The sequence below is a fragment of the Fringilla coelebs genome, assembly GCF_963513975.1.
Source record: "Fringilla coelebs genome assembly, chromosome: 19".
NCBI classification, from domain to species: Eukaryota; Metazoa; Chordata; class Aves; order Passeriformes; family Fringillidae; genus Fringilla; species Fringilla coelebs.
The window spans coordinates 8,871,810-8,891,473 of NC_140045.1; the positions used below are offsets into that span (position 1 = coordinate 8,871,810).

At 47.0% G+C, this 19,664-nt stretch overlaps 1 protein-coding gene across 1 annotated transcript in view; it reads right to left on the minus strand.

Annotated features, from left to right (window-relative positions):
* The window catches only part of ACSF2 (acyl-CoA synthetase family member 2), a 35,713-nt gene extending 17,260 nt beyond the window's left edge, over window positions 1-18,453 (minus strand). The window contains exons 1-10 of the mRNA XM_084218211.1: window positions 18,295-18,453; window positions 12,702-12,897; window positions 10,836-10,964; window positions 10,112-10,165; window positions 7,433-7,551; window positions 7,048-7,210; window positions 6,570-6,665; window positions 5,519-5,667; window positions 4,798-4,889; window positions 3,646-3,722 (exon numbers count right to left, since the gene is read on the minus strand). Coding sequence (XP_084074337.1) covers window positions 3,646-3,722; window positions 4,798-4,889; window positions 5,519-5,667; window positions 6,570-6,665; window positions 7,048-7,210; window positions 7,433-7,551; window positions 10,112-10,165; window positions 10,836-10,964; window positions 12,702-12,897; window positions 18,295-18,383 — 1,164 coding nt within the window. The 5' untranslated portion in view covers window positions 18,384-18,453. The remainder of the gene's footprint in view (window positions 1-3,645; window positions 3,723-4,797; window positions 4,890-5,518; window positions 5,668-6,569; window positions 6,666-7,047; window positions 7,211-7,432; window positions 7,552-10,111; window positions 10,166-10,835; window positions 10,965-12,701; window positions 12,898-18,294) is intronic.
* Window positions 18,454-19,664: the final 1,211 nt, after the last annotated feature.

A 19,664-nucleotide genomic window follows, 5' to 3' on the forward strand; every position in this document is an offset into this window, starting at 1 on the left:
CTCCCAGACAGTCAGGTATTTGGAAACAACGGCTGTTGCCTTCAAATGAGTATCCCAGAGGAGGGAGGTTCAAGATAGCAAATATTCTTTGGGTAAGGTGTCCTGAGCCAGGAGGTGATTCAGAGACCAGGCTGCCTTCCCCTCCAGCATTGAGCTTTTGCTGACAGCTACCAAGGCAAACACCAACTGTGAAAACTGATCACACAGACACCTTCCACAGCTGGAAACTACCAGGGGTATTAAGTTCAGCCTGCAGAGGAGCAAAAAAGCCACAACTGTCATCACTCCACCCTAAGCATTTTACTTTTTCCCATCCCAGAAATAGGCCTGAAGTTTGTACAGATTCCAGAGGACTTTGAATGAGCCTGCAAGTTTGTAAGCTCTTGGGGAAGGGACCTTTGCTCGTTTGTTAAGGAAAGTGCAGTGATCCTGCACTGCACTGTATGAAAAGAGGAGGGCATTGTGCTATGTTATGGCCTTTGGATACCCACTCCACTAAGGATATGCACATCAGGGTGGAGAAAGGAAATTTATGACCAAAATGTCAGGGATTATGCCAGCTGCTCTGTGCCTTTCAAAAGTGGTTATTTCTCTTGTAGTGCCAGAGGGTTTTATGGATTAGAGATGAAAATACTAATCATTCCATACAGGGCAGGAAAAGTTCTGCTCTAAGCACGGAAAAACTTCAGTTTTCTAAACCACCGTACTTAAACACAGTTTATTTACAGGTCTGACCCTTCTTAACCTTCTTTCCCTGCTTGAACTGAATCCAGTTCACTCTCCCATGGTGAGAATAAGAAAACCATGACAATAATACCTGTTTTTTTTCTGTTGCACTTTCCATCCAGCTCCCTCAAACAGGTTTACAAGCGCTAATTGAATAGGAAATTATTTATTCCAGTTTTGCAGAAGACAAAGTTCAGTGCCTTCAGGTGTCAGTGCCAAAATGCAGGTACACAAACCCACTCCAGTGGGGTGAGCATGAATTTTATGCAAGTGCCTCTGATTTCACCACGCACCCCTCGAGAGACAGGCAGCTGTCACATACAGGGGTCTGTATTTCAGGGATGAGGACTGACTTGGGTCACTGGGCACATTTAAGATCAAAAGCTGCTTGGTATTTTCTAAGACTACACCTGCCCTGGATTTTCAGAATCAGGGCATCAAAATACTCCACTACTCTTGAAAATTTCACTATGGGTTTCCTTCCTTTGCCAAGAAAGTGTTCCTTGACCATCAGCATTTTGGGTAAGATCCTCAGGAGTCACACAGAGAGTTGGCAGAGTAGCTCAGATAGGACTAACCCATTTCCTCTGCTGTGGGAAATTGTAACAGCTCCTTGACTCCAAACTCTTCACTTTCAGGTATTGGCTTCATCCACTGATTTAAAAATAGACAAATGTTACAAGTTTACTGCTCTGCTGGAAAAATCCCCTTAAAGGTGTGGCCTTCTCTCTTTTTTAATGCTAGCAGGCTCCAGTGTGGCCCGTCCTGGTGACCGGTCACTTCAAGCATCAGGAAACTACTGACTTCTGAGTCCTTCTTGAGCTTCTCCTGCCTGTCAGGAAACACTTCTGATATATATGAACACCTGCAGCCTCCTCTGAATCCCTGCTTCTCTGCTGATCACAAGGATGGAATCCACCTTCTCAATCTTTTCCAACATCTATGTATTTTAAAAGAGGCCTTTTTAAAAACTAAACTATGCATGACCATACTAAGACAAGCTAAGCTAGATCCTGCCAGTAAAACACAGTAATCTTTCCCAGAAGAAACAGAACCCACACCCCTGATCAACCAGCTGGTTGCTGTCTCTCCCATTCCAGAGGAGAGGGAGCATATGGGAAGGCAGGAGCATCCCTCCCCCATCTGCTTGATAAGGAAAACTGGTTTCAACCCGTGCAAAGAGACTCCCCTGCCTTCCCACAGAGGGGATCCCTGCAGGCCAGGGCTGAGGGGACAGGTGAAGCAGCAACCAAGAGCCAGCGGCCCTGAGGCAGCAACCTCCCAGAATTGGCAGAAATCCTTTAAGGGAAACAGTACTGGGAACCTCCAAAACTGGAGCCATCTGAAGACTGGATTTCCCTCCCATTCTGTGGGGTCACCAAGATGTCCAAGAGGAGAAGGTGTGCATGGTGCAGTTGGCTCAGGCACCCCTCCTCTCCTTCCTCCCCATACTCCAGAGGATCTAGCAGGACACCAGGATGACTATGGTTTATTGTCACAGCTATTTCAAAGCCACCGTTGCAATTCAACTATGTTTTTTAATCCTGAAGAGTTATATAAATATATGTCTATTTATTCCTCTGTAACAGTGTAAATGACCTTTAAGAGGGTGAAAACTCCTCTGCCTCCTATATAGAAATCAAATTGTATATTTTCTTATGTACATCTTCTGTATAAAGCTCTTGCTGCAAAGATTAAATCAACAAGTCTCTCTGTCTGTCTGAGGGCTGGAGGGATCAGCAGTAACATGAGACCAGAGGCACAAATATAGACTTAATCCTCTTTATCCCATGGGCAGAGCAACTGTTTGGGAGGGTTTTATTATTTCTCTTGCTACAAAACAGGAACATGTGACACCTAATGAGTCCTGGGCTCTCACTGGAATGCTTGAAAATATTTTGTGAGGCCAAACTCAAGTTTACTATGAAAATAGGTAGCTGTCACCTGACAGAGCTCAAGCAGCAGCACCAACCCTGGTGTTTCCAGCTCAGCACTAAGAGCATCATATCTGGGAAAAAAACCTGCCTGCATCCAAGACTGCTTCAGGATAGATGCCCTGGATTCCCCTGGTCTGTGGCACAGAGTTGTCCCTGTAAAACCCTACTGCTGGTGCAGTTGGGGTCTGCCAACAACCACAGCCTAATCTGACTCCCAGACCCACATGTTTATCCATCACTACTGGCTGCCTCCTCAGCCTTGGGAAGCAGCACGGTACCAAATTAATTTCCTTTAGGGCAAAACAAAATAGTCCTTTTCTGGCTCAGCCATTTTGCATGCAACCTGCATGCAGGTGGGAGGACATGCCCAGGAAATGTGTCACCTAGAGGGTCACTGACCCCCTTGCTGTCCCCCACATGCTGCTGGCTCCTGCACAGGCCCAGGGTGGTGGGATGTGTGGTGGAGCAGCAGGACACATGGCCCAGCACACACTGCCCTTCTAGCAGAGCAGCATTTGGTGCTGCACACGTGGATGGCACCATTCCCACAACCTGACTCAGACATGACAAAAACCATGCAATGAGGTTTTACATCCACAGGAAATCCAGGATGGGGAAAGAAACTTGACAGCTCCACACCAAGAGGAATACAAGCATCCACCAACATGAACCAGCACTGCCTCTGCCACCATAACCCTGGCAGTGTGTACAACTGAATGTCAGTAAAAGTTTTGAAATGGCAGCAGAACTTCACTTAATGACATTGAATGTGATGCCTTGTCTTCTTCTGAAGCTTCCTCCCTAGACACCTAAGCAGCAGAACCCCCACTCCTGTCTTTCAGGTCCTTTGAGCCTTCCCTCTTCAGCCTGGTCCCAGCAGCTCCAGGACCACCAGGTACCACTGTGGTCCAGACAACCCAAACCCGGTGTCTTGCCATGACAAACACCCCTTGCAGGTCTGGTCACAGCCCCCACAACTCACCACAAGCTTTGGCATGTGCATCTTGGTCATAATTGTCCTCATGATCTCAGGGGGAACAGAAGAACCTCCAATAATTCCTGGAAGAAAGAGGAAAATACCTTGGAAGCTATTTATGCTATTTATGCCCAGGAGTGGTCCTTCCAATGGCTCTCCACTCCCAGATTTAATGCTGGCAAGACCTGTGGGATACACTGGTTCCTGTCAAAATACTTCCTAAATCTTTTTATACAGGTCCTAATTGTTCTAGAAGCAAAGGCTGCAGCAAGGCCAGTTTGCCTTTCTCAACAGGAAAATAACATCTATAACTCAAACCTAGTCCAACCTACATTTCCCCAAAAGTGGAAAGATTCATAGCAGAAAGAGACACAGTTTTATAGTGGTACAAACACTCCCATCGACCATCACCATAAAACCAAAAACCTTTTCTCTTGCCTTGCACAGAGCAGCCCTTTTGGGAGAGGGTAGATGCCACTGCCACCTGTTCCAGCCTAGGACGACAGACCAAAAGAGCTGGGTAATAGATGGGCTTTGGTGGGGAACAGGATGAAGAGAGGATCTTTTTGCACATAGCAGAGATGATTCAGTAACTTGCTAAAATATTTCCTTATGCTCCAGCAGCACCTTCTCTCTGTACTATTATTGCCTCAAAAGGACTGGGGTCTGCCCAGCTATTTCCAAGGTGGGCTGGGACAAGAGAGGAGGCTCCAGCACATGGTATCACACCCTCCAGCACAGGGATGAACGACTTCAGAAACAAGCAGGAAACTCCAGGTCTGAGACAGAAATCTGAGCTTGGTTCTGCTTCATGGACTGCACTAGTCCGAGACACAGAAAGCATCTGCTGCCACATGGTGGTGGTTGGAGAGACAAGGAAAATCAAGCTGCTCCTGACACCTCCCCTTGCAGCTAAAATAGAAAGGTCCTTCCCTAGACTGCCTTCAGATGAAGGAGTCCTAAAATACATAATGATGGAAGAATTCCCCATGGAAAAGAAATGTAGCATCAAATTAACAGGGGAAACACAAGGCTCATGCAACTAAATTCTTCCCACCAGAAGAGATGTGTGCTCACAAAACTAAAAATATGGCCTCCCAGCAGGGAATCAGGAATATCCTGTTCTCAGGATTTTTCTATTTGAATTCTGGGACTTACCTCCCCGGAGACTTGACAGGTCATAGGAGTCAAAGTCCGGCTGGGAGAGCATGTCTATGAACATGGTGGGTGTGCCAAGGAGAAAGGAGCATCTTGAGGAAGAAGGGATAAAAAGGCAAAGCTGCAGAGGTGGAAACTGGGGGCAGCCCCAGCTCAGCACCCCTCCTGTCCTGTCCCATCCCATCCTTTCCCATCCTGTCCTGTCCCATCCCCTCCTGTCCCATCTGGGGCTGCAGAGCAGCAGCACGGAGGCAGGCACAGCAGATGTGCTGTTCATCAGCATACACAGACATACATCTGCATGAAATACAGAGACACAGGTACATGTATGATGCAGACAGCATCTTTTGTTTCCCAAGATATACTTGAGGAACAATATGGCAACACTATCCCAGCAGTAGAGCTGGAGTTGGAAAAGGAGGGCAGGTGCTCAGTTGTGAAAACACAGCAGCCACAGCAAACCAAGACACCACTATGCTTCCCAACCAAAGCCCTACTGTGACAGAAAGGATTCCTTAATTTCAGGAGAAGGGTGACACACTCCCAAGCACAGCTGAAAAGGCAGACTTTGGTTCCTGAAGTGCCTGTGCAATTGAGTGCAGCAGCAAATCTGCCTCTCCCATCGTGGAAGAAGAGCACAAGCAAGGTCCTGGCAGGTGGGGAAAGGGAAGGAGCAGAGCCACGAGGCCAAGAACTGCCCCTTAGCAAAACAGGCTCTCACTTCTCTCGAGACACGGCCTCCAGCATAGCCTTGCCATCGAAGCTGGGCGATGAGAAGATGCAGGATGTGCCATGCAGAGCCATCACCATGCAGCCTCCCACCGACGCCAGGCAGTGGTAGAGAGGCGCAGGGAGCCCACAGCGACTCTCCTGGGATCAACCAGAAAACAGTGAGGAGAGGAGACCTCCCAGTGTGTGTCCAGCCCATCTCCCTGCCGAAGAGCAAAGATCTGAGCAGTGACATCTTTCCTGATCCCCTCGGCTGGAAATCTGACAGTCCGCTGTGCTCCTGTTAGCTGAAAACACAACTGACACATCCTGCCTTTAATAAAAATCAGTTTGGGAAGTTTTTTATGTCAATATTTCATCCTGTAATTTGGAGATGTCTCTTCTTTGCTGGACTCCTTGGTCTGCTATTGCTTATACATTATAGACCAAAAGAGATGAATGGGAGTGCTGTGAAAGGCATGAAATACGCAGGACTTGGCACATGCTATTCATTTTATTTTCTTTTTTTCTTTAAATCACCAAAGGCTCTGAAGACTGATTGAAACAACTCATCTAGTCTCTGGATCAAAGCTGATGTGTTAGAAATAAATACTTCAGAACTTCAAAAGAAAATATTTGTCTTTAACATTTTTTTAAGAAACCACAAAAAGAGAGGTCATACCCTGATAAGAGTTATAAGACTGCAAACATGACATGAAACCAAGTCATGTAAATCAAATTAAAACCTCAGTCAACAGAATACAAAGCTAACATCCAGAGTCTTGTAATTATATGAAATTAGTATTCACCAAAATGAAAAACTATTAATTTCATGTTTTTCCCCACAAGAAGATAGCATTTTTGCCTAAAAAAAAGCTTCACATGAAACTAAAATGAAAGATCAATGAACTCCCTTGAAATGCAAAATGTTATGCATTAATATCCCTCAATGTCATTTGCAGTAAAACATCCTTCCCTTCCACTGAATAAACACCAGCATTCTCCACACAAGGTCTCTCTGTTTCAGTGGTGACCTCCCCAAACCCCATTCCCACCAAACCCACCTGGTTTGTGATCCCCAGCCTCAGACCAATCAGACTGGCATTATTCACAATGTTCCTGTGGGAGAGGGTGGCTCCTTTAGGGCTTCCTGTTGTTCCCTGGAAGACACAGGGAATTATGCAAAAACACCATTTTTTCTGAGGATGAGGTATGGGGAGATTCTCCCTGGCAGACTCTGGGGTGATCTTGCACTTTTTTCTCCTATCAGACCTGGGAGACTGGTTTTACTTTTTTAACAGCATCTGAATCCCCAAAAAATAGCCCAATTTCAGCTGAACAGAGTTCACCTGGCACTGTCTCATCTCCCTTGACAAAGGGCTGAACAAAAAGAATGGGAGAAGGGGAAATAGTAGAACACTTTTTCCATCCTACTGCAGACGCTGGAAGCTTGGTCCCAGAGGGAAACAGGAAGAAAATGTGAGGTGTGGCATTGCCCACACCTTTCCCAACGCCAGGGCACGGAGCTGGCAGGGCCCCTACCGAAGTGAACTGGATGTTGATGGGCTCATTGCAGGACAGTGCCTGCTGCACAGCCCTGAGCTGCTTCAGGTGGCTGCTGTCCCCAGCCTGCATCACTTCATCCATGTGGAAGGTGCCAGGCAGCTTTGAGTCACACATGATGACAATGGACAAGTCAGGTAGCCTGGCAGAGAGAAAAATACCATCAACAATAACAGAACAAGGAGAAAAGTGCCCAGACAGGCACACACGGGTCAGGGCAAACCTCTGGGCCAGCCCAGCTTGTTCTCTTCAGATGAGACCTCCTGTGAGTCCTTCAGCAAAAGCTGTGCAGTGCAGCTGAGGGGACACAGGGCAGGACATGGCTGTGAGGTCAGTGCAAAGACAGCAGACGTTCCTAACTCACCTTTTGCTCTTTATTCCCCCCGGACTGGATTTTTCTAGCTCGGGACATGACTGCTTTAGAATATCATAGTATTTCTGTGTTTTAAATTGATTGGGAAACACCAGTGCCTTACAGCCAACCTGTGAAGGGAGACAGAAACTCATGACCAGCCCTGTTGGGTTGATGGTCAGCACATGATAAAGAGCAGCCACCCCCAGTACAGGAACAGGGAGGTTCCCCAATGCCTAAAGCAAAGGAGCCCCTACAGCTGTGCATCCCCAAGCAGTGCTGTGCTGTCACTGCACACCCAGCACCCCAAGCCTGGACCCAGCTGTGCAGCCAGTGCTTTGCTCTTCCTCAGTGCTGCATTCAGGATGATTTTTGCTGGTCAAGAAATTAGAGCTGTAGCCTAAGGTTCCCTCCTTGCCCAGGAATTACACCCTTCGTTGTGAGCACAAGGCGAACAACTGATTTTTCAGATTATGAGTCTCAAACCTAAAAAAAAAGCCCAGTCCCAAAATAGGAATAAATAAATAAATAAATAAATAAATAAATAAATAAATAAATAAATAAAGTTAAAACAAATTAATTTGTGTTGATCTGGAATGAGGATTTTTTGAGGAAATTTGGAAAAACAAAGACTTCTAAAATCTGCCTCTAAAATCAAGCCAAGCTTTCTTTGTGGAATTTTTGAGGTGTTCCTTTTCTTAAAGAATTTTCCACCTCTTTTTAAAGCACTAGCTATTTTGAAAATGAAAACATTTTTTATTCAACTCTTACATTTACATAATCCCAAAACAAAACACCTTAATTACTCCAAGAATTTTTGTTTCTTTTTCAGCAGTGGAGATTTTGCTGAATTTGACCCAGACTTGCAAACTGTTTTCGTCTTCCAAAAAATGTATTTGTGTCCAATAAACTATTTACATATTTACTCAGCTGTTCTCATTATTTTCCCAGAGTCTGGGAAACAAGGAGACAAAGGCTACTCCAATAAATTATCTGTAAGTACCCTCTGGGCTTTGTCAGAAAGGAAGATAAACATTTGCTCTATTTTCTGGAACAGGCTGCCCAGAACCCAGGGGACTGAGGCTGTTTTGGGCCTCTGCAACCTTTTACTGCTAATTCCTTTAAACTCCAATTCTGGTTGAACCAGCTCTGAAAAACAGATGCTGTGTGGGGAGAGGAGAGCTGGATGAAGGGCTGATGTTGTACAAGATAAAGACTCTCTGGTTGGGCCTCTCCCACTTGGTCTCAACCTGAATGGCAGCAGACCTGTCTTCAAAGAATGTCAAATACGAAAACTCGACATCAGTTTGCTTTTACCAAGCCCTGGAAATACAGGAGGAATCCAAGGAATGGTTATTCCACACATATTTCCATAGATACCAGACTGCACAGATGGACAGGATCCAACAGGAAAAGCCCTAAAGTCTTCAGAAATTTTATTATGCAAATAAACACAAACAAATCCTTAGGGTGATGAGGAACTCCAGAGATCCCAGAGCCAAAGGTGCATAATAAAGCTGGGAATGCTGGCAAATCTGGAAGGGCAAGACAGGAGCAATTCCCAATGGAGCTGAAGCACATTTCTGCTCTTATCCCATCAACATTCCAGATTACATCAGAGAAGAAAATCAGAGGAGATGAAAACAAAAGCCTTGCTGGGGAAAAAGGGAAGAACTGAGTTGTACATTCCAGTAGGACAGAGAAGCTCAAGGACACCCAGCCTGGAAGAGCTGGTGCTCCACTGCAGCAGTGGGTTCAACCCCTCTGCATGAGAGCAGGAGAGACCAGCAGGACTGCTGAGAGCATTAAAGAAAGGATGAAACAATAATTCAAATTGCAGCCCAACAACCCATTACACAGTTACTGATACAAAAGAAATTTGCTAAAAATTATCCACTTTCTAAGTAAAAGTAACTTGGGTGGTGCTGGGAACATTCAGGAGTGGCTCTCTCTCTTCTAATATATATCAGCCTTTCATTTACAGCTGAACAAATCACAATGAAAAAATAGCTGCTTAATCTTAATTTTTAGCCATCAAAAATTTAATAATCTGAATTCCTCATTATTTGAGCAAGGGAGCCTGAACAGTTTAAATTGATCAGTGCTCTGCACGTCACAAACTCAAACCCAGGCAGGTATTCAAGGGTAGATGAGGCAGCAGGATCAGACAGCAGAGAGATGTTAAACAGTGGCAATACCTAGGACTTAAACCATCTTAAATCCAAGGCCAGCCAGCCTCAGACAAACCTGGGAAGAAGAAATCAAGCTACCAAGTAGACTGGTCCTTTCAGAGTTAAAATTATGTCCTTTCTGAGGTTCTGCTTTCAAGGTTGAGATCCCAGCTGGTGATTTTTGCCCTGAGCAGGAGGGGCAGAGAGGAGGTATCAAGTCCTACATTTTTTTGCCTCATTCCCTGGTAGATGATTGCTGACAGTGGGGGCTGGGTTGGGGTAGTACTGGCAGTACTGGCTGTTAGCAGAGAGAAAGGAATGAGAAGAATCCAGCAGTTTCCATCAGACAGGGTGGCAGCCACAGCAAGAAATGTGGCACAGAATTGCAGCTTCATCCCCTGCACACATCCAACACCAGCCCTGCTCTCCAGCCAGCTCTTCCCATACACCCAAATCTTAGGCAGCTCATCTGCACCATGTCCCCCAGTCCCCTTGAACAGACAGTTCACGCCATACGAACCTTCCTGAGCACAAACTCCAGCTCAGAGGCCTGGTAGGCTGGATTCACAGACACCTGAAGGGCCAGAAACAAGAATTTCATCACCTTCTTGCCTTGAACATGCTCGCCCCTAGCACAGATTCCAACAGAAAAGTTCCTCCAGGGTTAAGCCACACTCAGAGCCTCCCCTCCAGCACAGAACTAACAGCTCACCACCACAGGGATTCCACATTCACAGAAAATATACCTGAGTTCTGTGTTTGTGAGAAAGAAAACAATTGGAAAAGAGATTTATGTGAGATCACATTATCAAAACAGAGCTTCAGAAACAGAAACCAGACCTCCTGTTTCACAGGAGTTGATCCAGTTGATCTAGCTGACCCAATCCCCTAAACTAGATCAAAATTATTGTGCAAGTCAGGTTTCTTGATGGACCACTGTGATAACACCTTCTACCCAGCTCTCCACAGAGTGGCCACTGGAGTTAAGTTCACCCACAGGTTCCTCCTACTCTTCCACCCTATTCCTGCAGACACTGGAATGGAACAGGATGGAGGAAACAGAGCAGAAGGCAGGGTACAGTGTGTTTTGGTCATGATATCAAACGAAAATTGGCTTTAGGCATACGCAGCCTGGACGAGATTTTTCAGTGAGCCTTTGTTCCATGGAGCAATACATTGCAAAGGGATTTAACCAGCTGCTAACTGGTTAAGGCAGCAACATCCCACATTCAAATGGTCCTTACCAGGATGATTCCTGCCTGGGCAGTTGCAAACTGCATAAGAACCCACTCATATTTATTGGGTCCCCACATCCCCAGCCGGTCTCCCTTCCTCAGGCCAAGGGCCAGAAGTCCAGCTGCTGCTTGGTCCACCTGAAAAATACAAGAGCCTGAGGATCACACACAGGATGCAGTGGGGGATATTGGTCTCCAGGCACTGCTATCAGGAGAAAAAGCATCATCTTTGTAACTGAAATGCAACAGACTGTGTCTCCCCAGAACAGTCCATCAGCCCACGCCTGCAGCAGCTTCTGAGCCTGGAGCACAGACCAGCAACCTGCTCAGCAGGTTGACTGAAAGCATAAAAATAACAAACCTGGAACAATTCAACAAAGCAGGAAGGGAATCAAAATAGACAATTATGTTGTTGCAAGTTACTTCTTGCCCAAAGACTATTTATTGCCAAGTTTCTCATCAATTCCACTTAGGACCAAGCCTTACCCATATGCTGGACCCATCCACACTGTTGGATCTGCCCCCCTTCTGGGTATCACTTACTTCAAAAAGGATTTGAGTGAAGAAAATTCTATCAAGTGATTTTTGACCAGTTCTGGGTTCCTGTCCTCATAAGTCCTGTGAGGAGTGACTGGGGAAGTTGAAGGGGCTCAGCCTGGAGAAAAGGAGGATCAGAGGGAACGTTCTTTCTCTCTACAATTCCCTGACAAGAGTGCAGCCAGGCGGCAGGCAGGGTCTGCTCCCGGGGAACAAGGTTCAGGATGAGAGGAAGTGGACAAAAACTGCACCAGGCTAGGGTCAGGCTACAAACAGGAGGAATTTCTTCACTGAAAAGGTTATTAAATATTGGAAAGGACTTCCCAGCAAGGTGTTGGAGTCCCTGTCTCTGGAGGCATTAAAGAAGCGACTGGATGTTGCACTCAGTACTCTGACCTACTTGACAGTGTTGTGATCAGCCAAAGTCTCAGTCTTTGAAACCTTTTCTAACATAAATGATTCTGTGATTTGTTAACTCAAGTTCAGCCACTATATTAACAACTACTTCATTTTGCAGGGTGAAAAGCATGTTTCAGGTTCAGAAATGTATGTATAAATACACTGAGGCATTCAGGAAAGGTTTTATAGTTTTGTTAAGTTCTCAAATGAATTTATAAAATCTGCCTTGTAGGAGATATGAATCTAAGGAACAATTTGATTTAGTTCTGAATTATGGCCTACTTAAATTTAGGGTGAATACAGCTAATCTTGTTTATGTGAATGGATGTGACCAAAACCATAGTAAGCCTAAAAACCTACCAAACAATTCTTTTCTATCAAAGATCATATCATTCATTTATTAGAAACTTTCTAGGTAGTCCCTCCATTTCAAAAACAGAGAACCATATATTCGTCTATGCACACACCCACACACATCTGTGCATATGATACCGAGCCCTAATCCTTTACTTTGCTCCATTGCCTTTGTGCTTGGATAAAAATCTTCCCCACACTCAGGACCTTTGATAACCAGAGTGACTAATCCAAAAGGTGGAGTCTACTCCAACAGAGAAAAACACCATGACTCAGCCCATAACCCATCAGATATGTATGAAGTATGAATGTTCATTATGGGATGTTACCATGAATGTTCATTATGGGATGCCAGCATGGGATGTTAGTTCATGCTTCCCCCCTTTCATCCCAAGGCTTGGAGAAGGATGAAGGCAGCACACGCCCATGGTGCATGCTGGAAATGCGCTGCTCCCTCTGCATGAAGGGCCACACACAACTCATCTCAGTCCTGAGCTGAGCAATGAAACTGAGCAATGTTTCCCACTCCTCCATCACAGCTGCTGCTGAGCATCCAATCACCTGAGGGACGAACAAGGCGCTCACCTCCTTTTTGAACTGAGCAAATGTCTTCCGGACCCCATCCTGGCAGAAGACCAAGGCCTCGCGGTCAGGAAAGCGCTCCACGGTCTCCTCCAGACACTGGCCCATGGTTTTGTCAAGAAGGGGAATGTCTGTGGGTCCCTGGATGTAGCTGTGGGTCACCTTGGGAGACACAGAGGGCATCTTTGTGTGCAGGGCACTGGGAAAAAAAAAGAAGAGGCTATTTAATATAACCTGTCAATACAGTTCTCCCCATCTGGAGGGATTATCAGCCTGCCAACAGCATTGGGAATACCTGATGCACATTCCTGCACCAGTGGGAAGTACAGGCAGCTGCTCCAGGGGGTCAAGATCAGGAAGACTTGCAAAAGGACTTGGAAAGCTTATGCAGCGGCTTGGGGCACATGGACAACCTTGGTACCCCCAGGGCACGCACATGTGTGTCTATACCAGCAGGCAGAACAGGCAGAGCCTCCATCCCTCCATGGGAGACCTGGTGGGGAAGGAGCCTGCACCAGCCCTGCAGAGCTGGCACAGCCTGGTCCTACCATCATTCACCTGCACTGAAAACTACACAGGTATATCAGCATGCCTGGACAGAATATGGGCTCTGCAGTTCACAGAGAGATGGCAACTGGGCTTGGTCTTTCTGCAACATTAAAAAGTATAAATAGCTGTGAAGTAACACAACCAAACCAGTTTGTAGATAAATTCTCCCAACTGGCTGAAAAGAGCAAACAAATGAGAAAGACAGAATTAAAATTAAAGAGGTCATTCTCCAAAACAATCAGCAGAGAAGAGTCTAATCCTGCAGAATGAAAACTGTTTAGAAGAGTTCAAAGAAGCTAAGCTGCAACTGAGGTGTCTGCAAAGGAATGTTCTGTGTTTACAACAGCAATCAGCTGTACACATTCCATCTCTGACAGCTGGAATGCAAAGAGTTTATGGAACTGAAACAGCATCAATAAAAAGAGGAGCTACCAGCGAGATAAGGGAGGTGAAAGTGCAGAGGAAATACCACAGAAGAGAGGAGATGGCCCCCACTGCAAATTTGAGACAGGTGGGAAGGAGGAGAACAGGGATGGGTTTGAGAAGTACACACCAAGCAGGCTAGAAGCACTGAGACATTGTGCTGGAGGCCAAGGGAGAGCTCAATGAGTCAAGAGAAGCAACAATAGGGACAATCATTTTAAAATCATTAATGCTTTCTCTGAGGTCTGATCATCGGTGGAAATGCAGCAATCTCCCCTCGAACCACAGCTCCTGAGCACTGCAGTTCCTACCTTGGTTTCTCTCTCCATCTCCTACAAACCTCTCTCTACTCCAGCAGCCACCTCCCACCACACTGTCTCCCTCCCCAGGCAGCCCTCCATGTTCTCTGTTCCTCCTCATTTCCTCTCTGCCTTTCCCCATGACTTCAGCTCCTCCATTCCAACATTAGGAGACAACCAGGAGGGACAGGGCCACGGTACATTTGTAGGGTGCATAGCACAGAGGCTGTGTATAATGCAGTGTATAATGGGGAAATCCCTGCCTTAAAGAGGAAAAATAGCTCAGCCTAAATGCCCATCTACTATGGGATCAATATTCTGCAAAGACTTGGTGTTACTGCAACAAATGATTTGTTTTCCTGCCCACAAGAAACAAGCCTGAGCCTGCAGTTACCTCCTATGTGGAGTGAAAGGCAGTGTTCAGAGAACAAAAGCTAGATTTTACATTCGGGGAAGTACAGCTCCAAGAGACAGTGAATGACCTGACCCTTTTTCCCCCAGTGCTTTTCGGCAGAGGGAGGATTGTGCAAACTCCCACAGGCTCTGTTCAGACATCCCTTCTCACCAAGCTCTTGGGCAACTCACAGCAAGGCTGTAAGACTGCCTGAGGAGGAGGGAGGACAAGTGCTAAACTGAACTTCCTTTTATTGCTTGAAAACTCCTGAGCAAAGCATGTGTATAAACTTTGCCCAGAGGAGATGAAAGACAGCTCTGAAGAAAGGCGTTTATAAACATTGGTTCTATAAAACAAAAAGGAGAAAAAATTTTCCCTAAAGCAAGGGCAGGATGAATGCTCCTGGGAGAGCAGTAAAAGCCAGTACAGCCACCCACAGCCACTTGCTGGTTGAAATGGAGACTGAAGAAGTCCCTGACCCCTGTCACAGTTCACGAGGGCGGATGAGGAACCCTCAGGTTGTTTGTTAAAACGCTTAATGGGGCGAGCCACACTCTCATCTCCCTCAAGCCAAGTCATCTCTGGCGTCAGCAGAGCCTGTCGCTGAATTCCCCGCCCAGGAAGGGCTGGAGAGGGCAGGGAGCAGCTGCTGATCTGGTTGTGCAAGAGCTCTTCCCCCCAGCATCCTTTCAGGGGGCACTAGGAGCCAAGCAGGTTCAGCACGGGGAAAAATAAACAACAAAAGACCATCACAAAAAGAGACTGGAGAGAGGAAGCAAAACTACAAAATTCAGATTGAGAAAATTCAATCAGAATCCAAAGTGACCAGCTGAAACAGTCTCCTGCTCCCTGCAGTCAGCCTTCAAAGAGGTACTTGCCAAGCCCTGCACTGCCAGTGAAAAGGGGAATATCTTACACTGCCATGTCTTGGCAAAGCATTACACAGATCAGGCTCTCTGGCCTTACTGGCTCAGTACTTTTTAGATCTGAAGAGCCAAAAGGTTTCGCTAACTTTTCAGAACCAGACTTTTACACTAAATGCAAGAAGGCACAAATCTCCAGGTTTCATGGTTTGGTTTCCTCCCTACCCCCAAACATGAGGATGAAAGTGCATCAAAGAGTAGTAAAAGATATCATTACAAAGCCACATGCTGAAAAATACTGAGAAAATACGGGATTATTTTACACTGCGAACACAGCTTGCTCTCAGAGGTCCCAAGTATTCACATTTTCAAATTAAAGCATCAGCAAATGATGAGGCTGAAATTAGAGGCTGAGAAGGCTAAGATATGTCATGTTCATAAGCCAGAGTCACTGACTCCTCTCATAGCACTAACTCACATAATTTCTTCAAATGCACTAAAGCAAAATTCTCAGCTGCCATTGAGTCTGAGCTCCCGGAATTCTGGTCTGACATTCACATGTGCTTCAGCATTTCTGTGTCACTTTGATAGTGGCAGAAGTGAAAGGTGTGGGATAAAACACAGCAGCCTTTTGGAAGGACTGGGGGTCAGGAATGGAATGAAGGAGGCAGACACAAGATATGTTCATTATCAGCAGCATCATGCTGGAAATCACATAGGGCTGGTCTCCTTCCTGCCTACAGCCAGCAGCAAGTGTATCTTATATCTGATCTGAGAGAATGTATCAAAAGACTTCTAGAGAGAAAGGGTCCAAAGGATTTAGAAATAATCTCTGTGTTCATCTTTGTTACAGAAAACAAGCAATTCACCCTTCACCTCTTCCTACAAAACATCTGGTGCTGCTGGAGATAAAACAAGACCCGTGGTCTGATATTACACTAGCTCTCATTTCCCTGACTCAGCCAAAGGAGAGCAGCTAAAACTCTGCTTGCTCTTGGGTGTCAGCACTGTAAACCACGACTTTTGGAGAGCACATGCCTTTTGTTAGCAGCACGTTTCAGCAGCAAGACAGCCTGCAAATGAGCCAGCCTCATCCACAGGCTGTTCCTACAAAACTCCAGAACCCTCGAGTTCAGCCACACAGCTCAACAGAGAGACTTCAGAGATCTGGGAAGAATGCATCCTCCTCCTCTTCCCTGCAAAAGGCGGGAGAGCAGCCAAATCCCAGCAATCCCAGAGCTCTTCTGCCTGATGGCAGGGAGCAGAAATGATAAGACTGAAGCAAACACTCTGGGCTAATCCTAGGAGCTGTTGTATTTTTCTCTAAACAGCCCCAGTCAACAGTCTGGAGTTGTTGACATAAGATAACCAGCTCTGTTTTCACCTTTAACTCTTTACCAATCTCTACAGAAATTATCAAAAGGGATGACAGAGAAAACTAGGGAGTGTAAGCTCCTGTCCCCTTTGTAATGTGAAGGACACTAACCTGTCTTGTGGTGCCATCACATCTGTACCTGTGGGAAATTGTCCAGAGCTTGGGAACTGTCCCAAAAACAAAGTTCATACTTGGAGAGGTTCACAGATTCTGCCAGTTCCTTTGCTCATGGACATCTACCAAGAGCATCTCTCCCCAAAACAAGAGCTTTTGGGTCTTTTCTGTAATATGACTGCAATTAAAGGGGGATGAAAATTAACTCTGCTCTGTCCTCCCTACTGCTTGAATCTATTGACTAAAGAGTTAATCAGACACTTACAACTTTTTAAAAATATTATTACTATTTTCATTTAAGGAGAGATCAAGTTCCCAGAGTTTTCAGACTCCTCCTGCAGCAACTTTCTGGTTTTTCTTTTCACTGTACCTCTTTGCCCACTGTACTACTTTGCCTTTTGGCAGTTTCCCTGCCAAGAAGATAAACAAGCCTAGGAGCAGAATTCAATAAACTTTTTTATAACATTACTAGAGTTTACTCTCTAAATACATGCTCTCTCTCTCCAAGGACTTTGTGTTCTTGTCTCTCAGTTTCAATTCTGGGCTGGAATGAGCTGCAGTGAACGCTGTCATGCTTCCCTTCTCATCCTGTTTCCTAAGAACAGATTCTGAAAAGGCAATCTTCACACACCTATGATGAAGTGGCTTCAACACTTCACTCCTAATGTCAAACCAACTGAAAAACCCACCTAAACCCTGTCTGTGAAAAACAAGGTATGGCCCACCTGGTTCTTGGAATTGCTCACTGGAAGTCATTCATCCCATTGATTATTACTCTGAATATCAGCTAATCCTTCAGAGCCTTTCCCAAAGCCAGATACTTCCCATTTCTATTTCTTTTTCATGAATTTGCTCCAAGAGGCAGAAGAAAAGCCAGGCAAAGAACTGGTCTGACTTCCCAAGCCCCAAAGCTTCTTGGTGTCCTGGACCTGCTGGGTCACCCAGCTCCCTGGGGGCTGCAGGACCACAGGGGGACAGGGACACTGACTGCAAGTCAGAGCCCTGAAGGAGGATGGGGAAGCCATTTGATACATTTCACATTGCTGCAATCTAGATGGAGCTGCTGCACAAAGTTCAGCCCTTGCCATGCCTCCACTTCCCTTCGCCTGCTGTTCAGGACTCATGCCTGCCCCTGGCCCACTCCCAGGCTGGGGCGAAGCAGATCCAGGGGATCCAGGGGATCCCGCCTGCCTTCTGCCACTTTGGAGGGGTTTTAGGGGAGCCAAGGGTTACACACTGAGATGAATATGCCCTCCCTGCATGCAGCCACTGACCTAGCTGGACACCCACAGCGCTCTGCAGCTGCCCTATAGGCCCCCATCACATATGGTCTCCATCCTCTGCAGCCTCTGCGCCCTACAGCTCCCCAACCCCAGAGCCCTCTGCCCCCTATAGCCCCCATACCTTCTCATGCACAGCCCCCCTATCCCCTATACCCCTATTCCTTCTCATCCATAGCCCCCTTTCCCCTTTAATTCCTATCCCTTTTAGCCCCAGTCCCCTACAGCTGCCCACCCGCTACAGCCCCACAGCGCTCTGCCCCTACAGCCCGCCCGTCGCGTTCCCAGCCCAGCCCTACCTGCCCCGCGGGGCTCCCCGCCGCTCGCCCGCCCGGCGCAGGAGCTGCAGCCCGCGCCGGGGCAGCGCTGCCAGGCGGGCCGCGGCCATTCCGTCAGCGGTGGCAGCACCCGAGCACCCGGCAGGCCCCAACCCAGCCCGTTCTCTCCCGTCCCGTCCCGTCCCGTTCCGCCGCTCGGTGCTCGGAGGCGCTGCGCTCCACGGCCCGCCCCGGCCCCGGCCCCGCTCCGCCCCGCCCGCGGCTCCCCGCGGCCCCGGGACCTTTGCCGGCAGGGAGGAGGCAGCGGTGGGAAGGGAAGCAGAAAAGGCGCTTTCCCTGCCCGGTCCGCGAGAGGAACTGGTGGCTCAGACGGAACCCCCACAGTCCCGCTGGGCACCTGCCCCATCCTCTGCCAGTCCCCAGCCCAAGTTGTCCACCACAATTTCTTCCCTGTCCATTTCCACTCCATTATCTCTTCTTCCCAGCCTGTTCCATCAGTCTGACCCAACACTGTTACGCCCCAAATAAGCCCCTCCACTCAAATGAGTAGAGGTGGACTTTGGTGCAAGATAACCACCATCATTTGCCTCCACCTGTCTCCACTAGTATCACTTGGTGCCCTAGCCCTGTTGAGTCACCATCTGGCCTCCAGCCCTATCCCCTCAATGAGTTATCAGTTCACACCCCACTACCACCTTTAGGCACTCCCTCTGGATGAGAAGAGACCAACTAGGAACTGCAGAGCTGCTCCAGGGCTGGGCAGGCTGAGACCCCCTCACCTCAGTGCAGAGGTGTGGGCAGGCACCAGGTAAGGAGTGTGGTGCTGCTGAGCTCTGCAGCAGCACTGATACTGAAGAGGTGACACAGTATATATATCTGTCCCATACCAAGCACAATGGTGCTGAGGAACAAGAGCATAAATATCAACCTCAGAATGGTGACTCTCAGACATCAAAGCCAAAAATGTGCTTGTAACATAGTGAAATACCAACTGCTACCAGATCTCTAGTGTCTGACACTTTTAGAAATGAAAGATTTTCCCCAATGCGCATCTAATTCACAAGGAATTTGTTTGGTGGCAGCAGTGACAATGTTTTCTTTGTTGGGGAAAGGGAGACTTTTTTCCCTTGAAATGTGAAAAATTGGCCTTGGCTGCAGAGGGGTCACAGAGATCTTCAAAGAGTCTGGGAATGGTCTCCAACCCCAGGCTGGCATGGTCAGCTCAGGCCCAGTAAGGATTGTTAGATCACAATTAGATCAACTGTGTTCATCCCACTTCCCTCAGCATTTCCTGCTCCCTTCTCCTTGCTAATGTTCTTGCAACCCCTAACAGAGTGCACAGATGTACTTTGTGCTATGCTTTGTCTTTGTCTTGTGGAGCGTCAAAATCC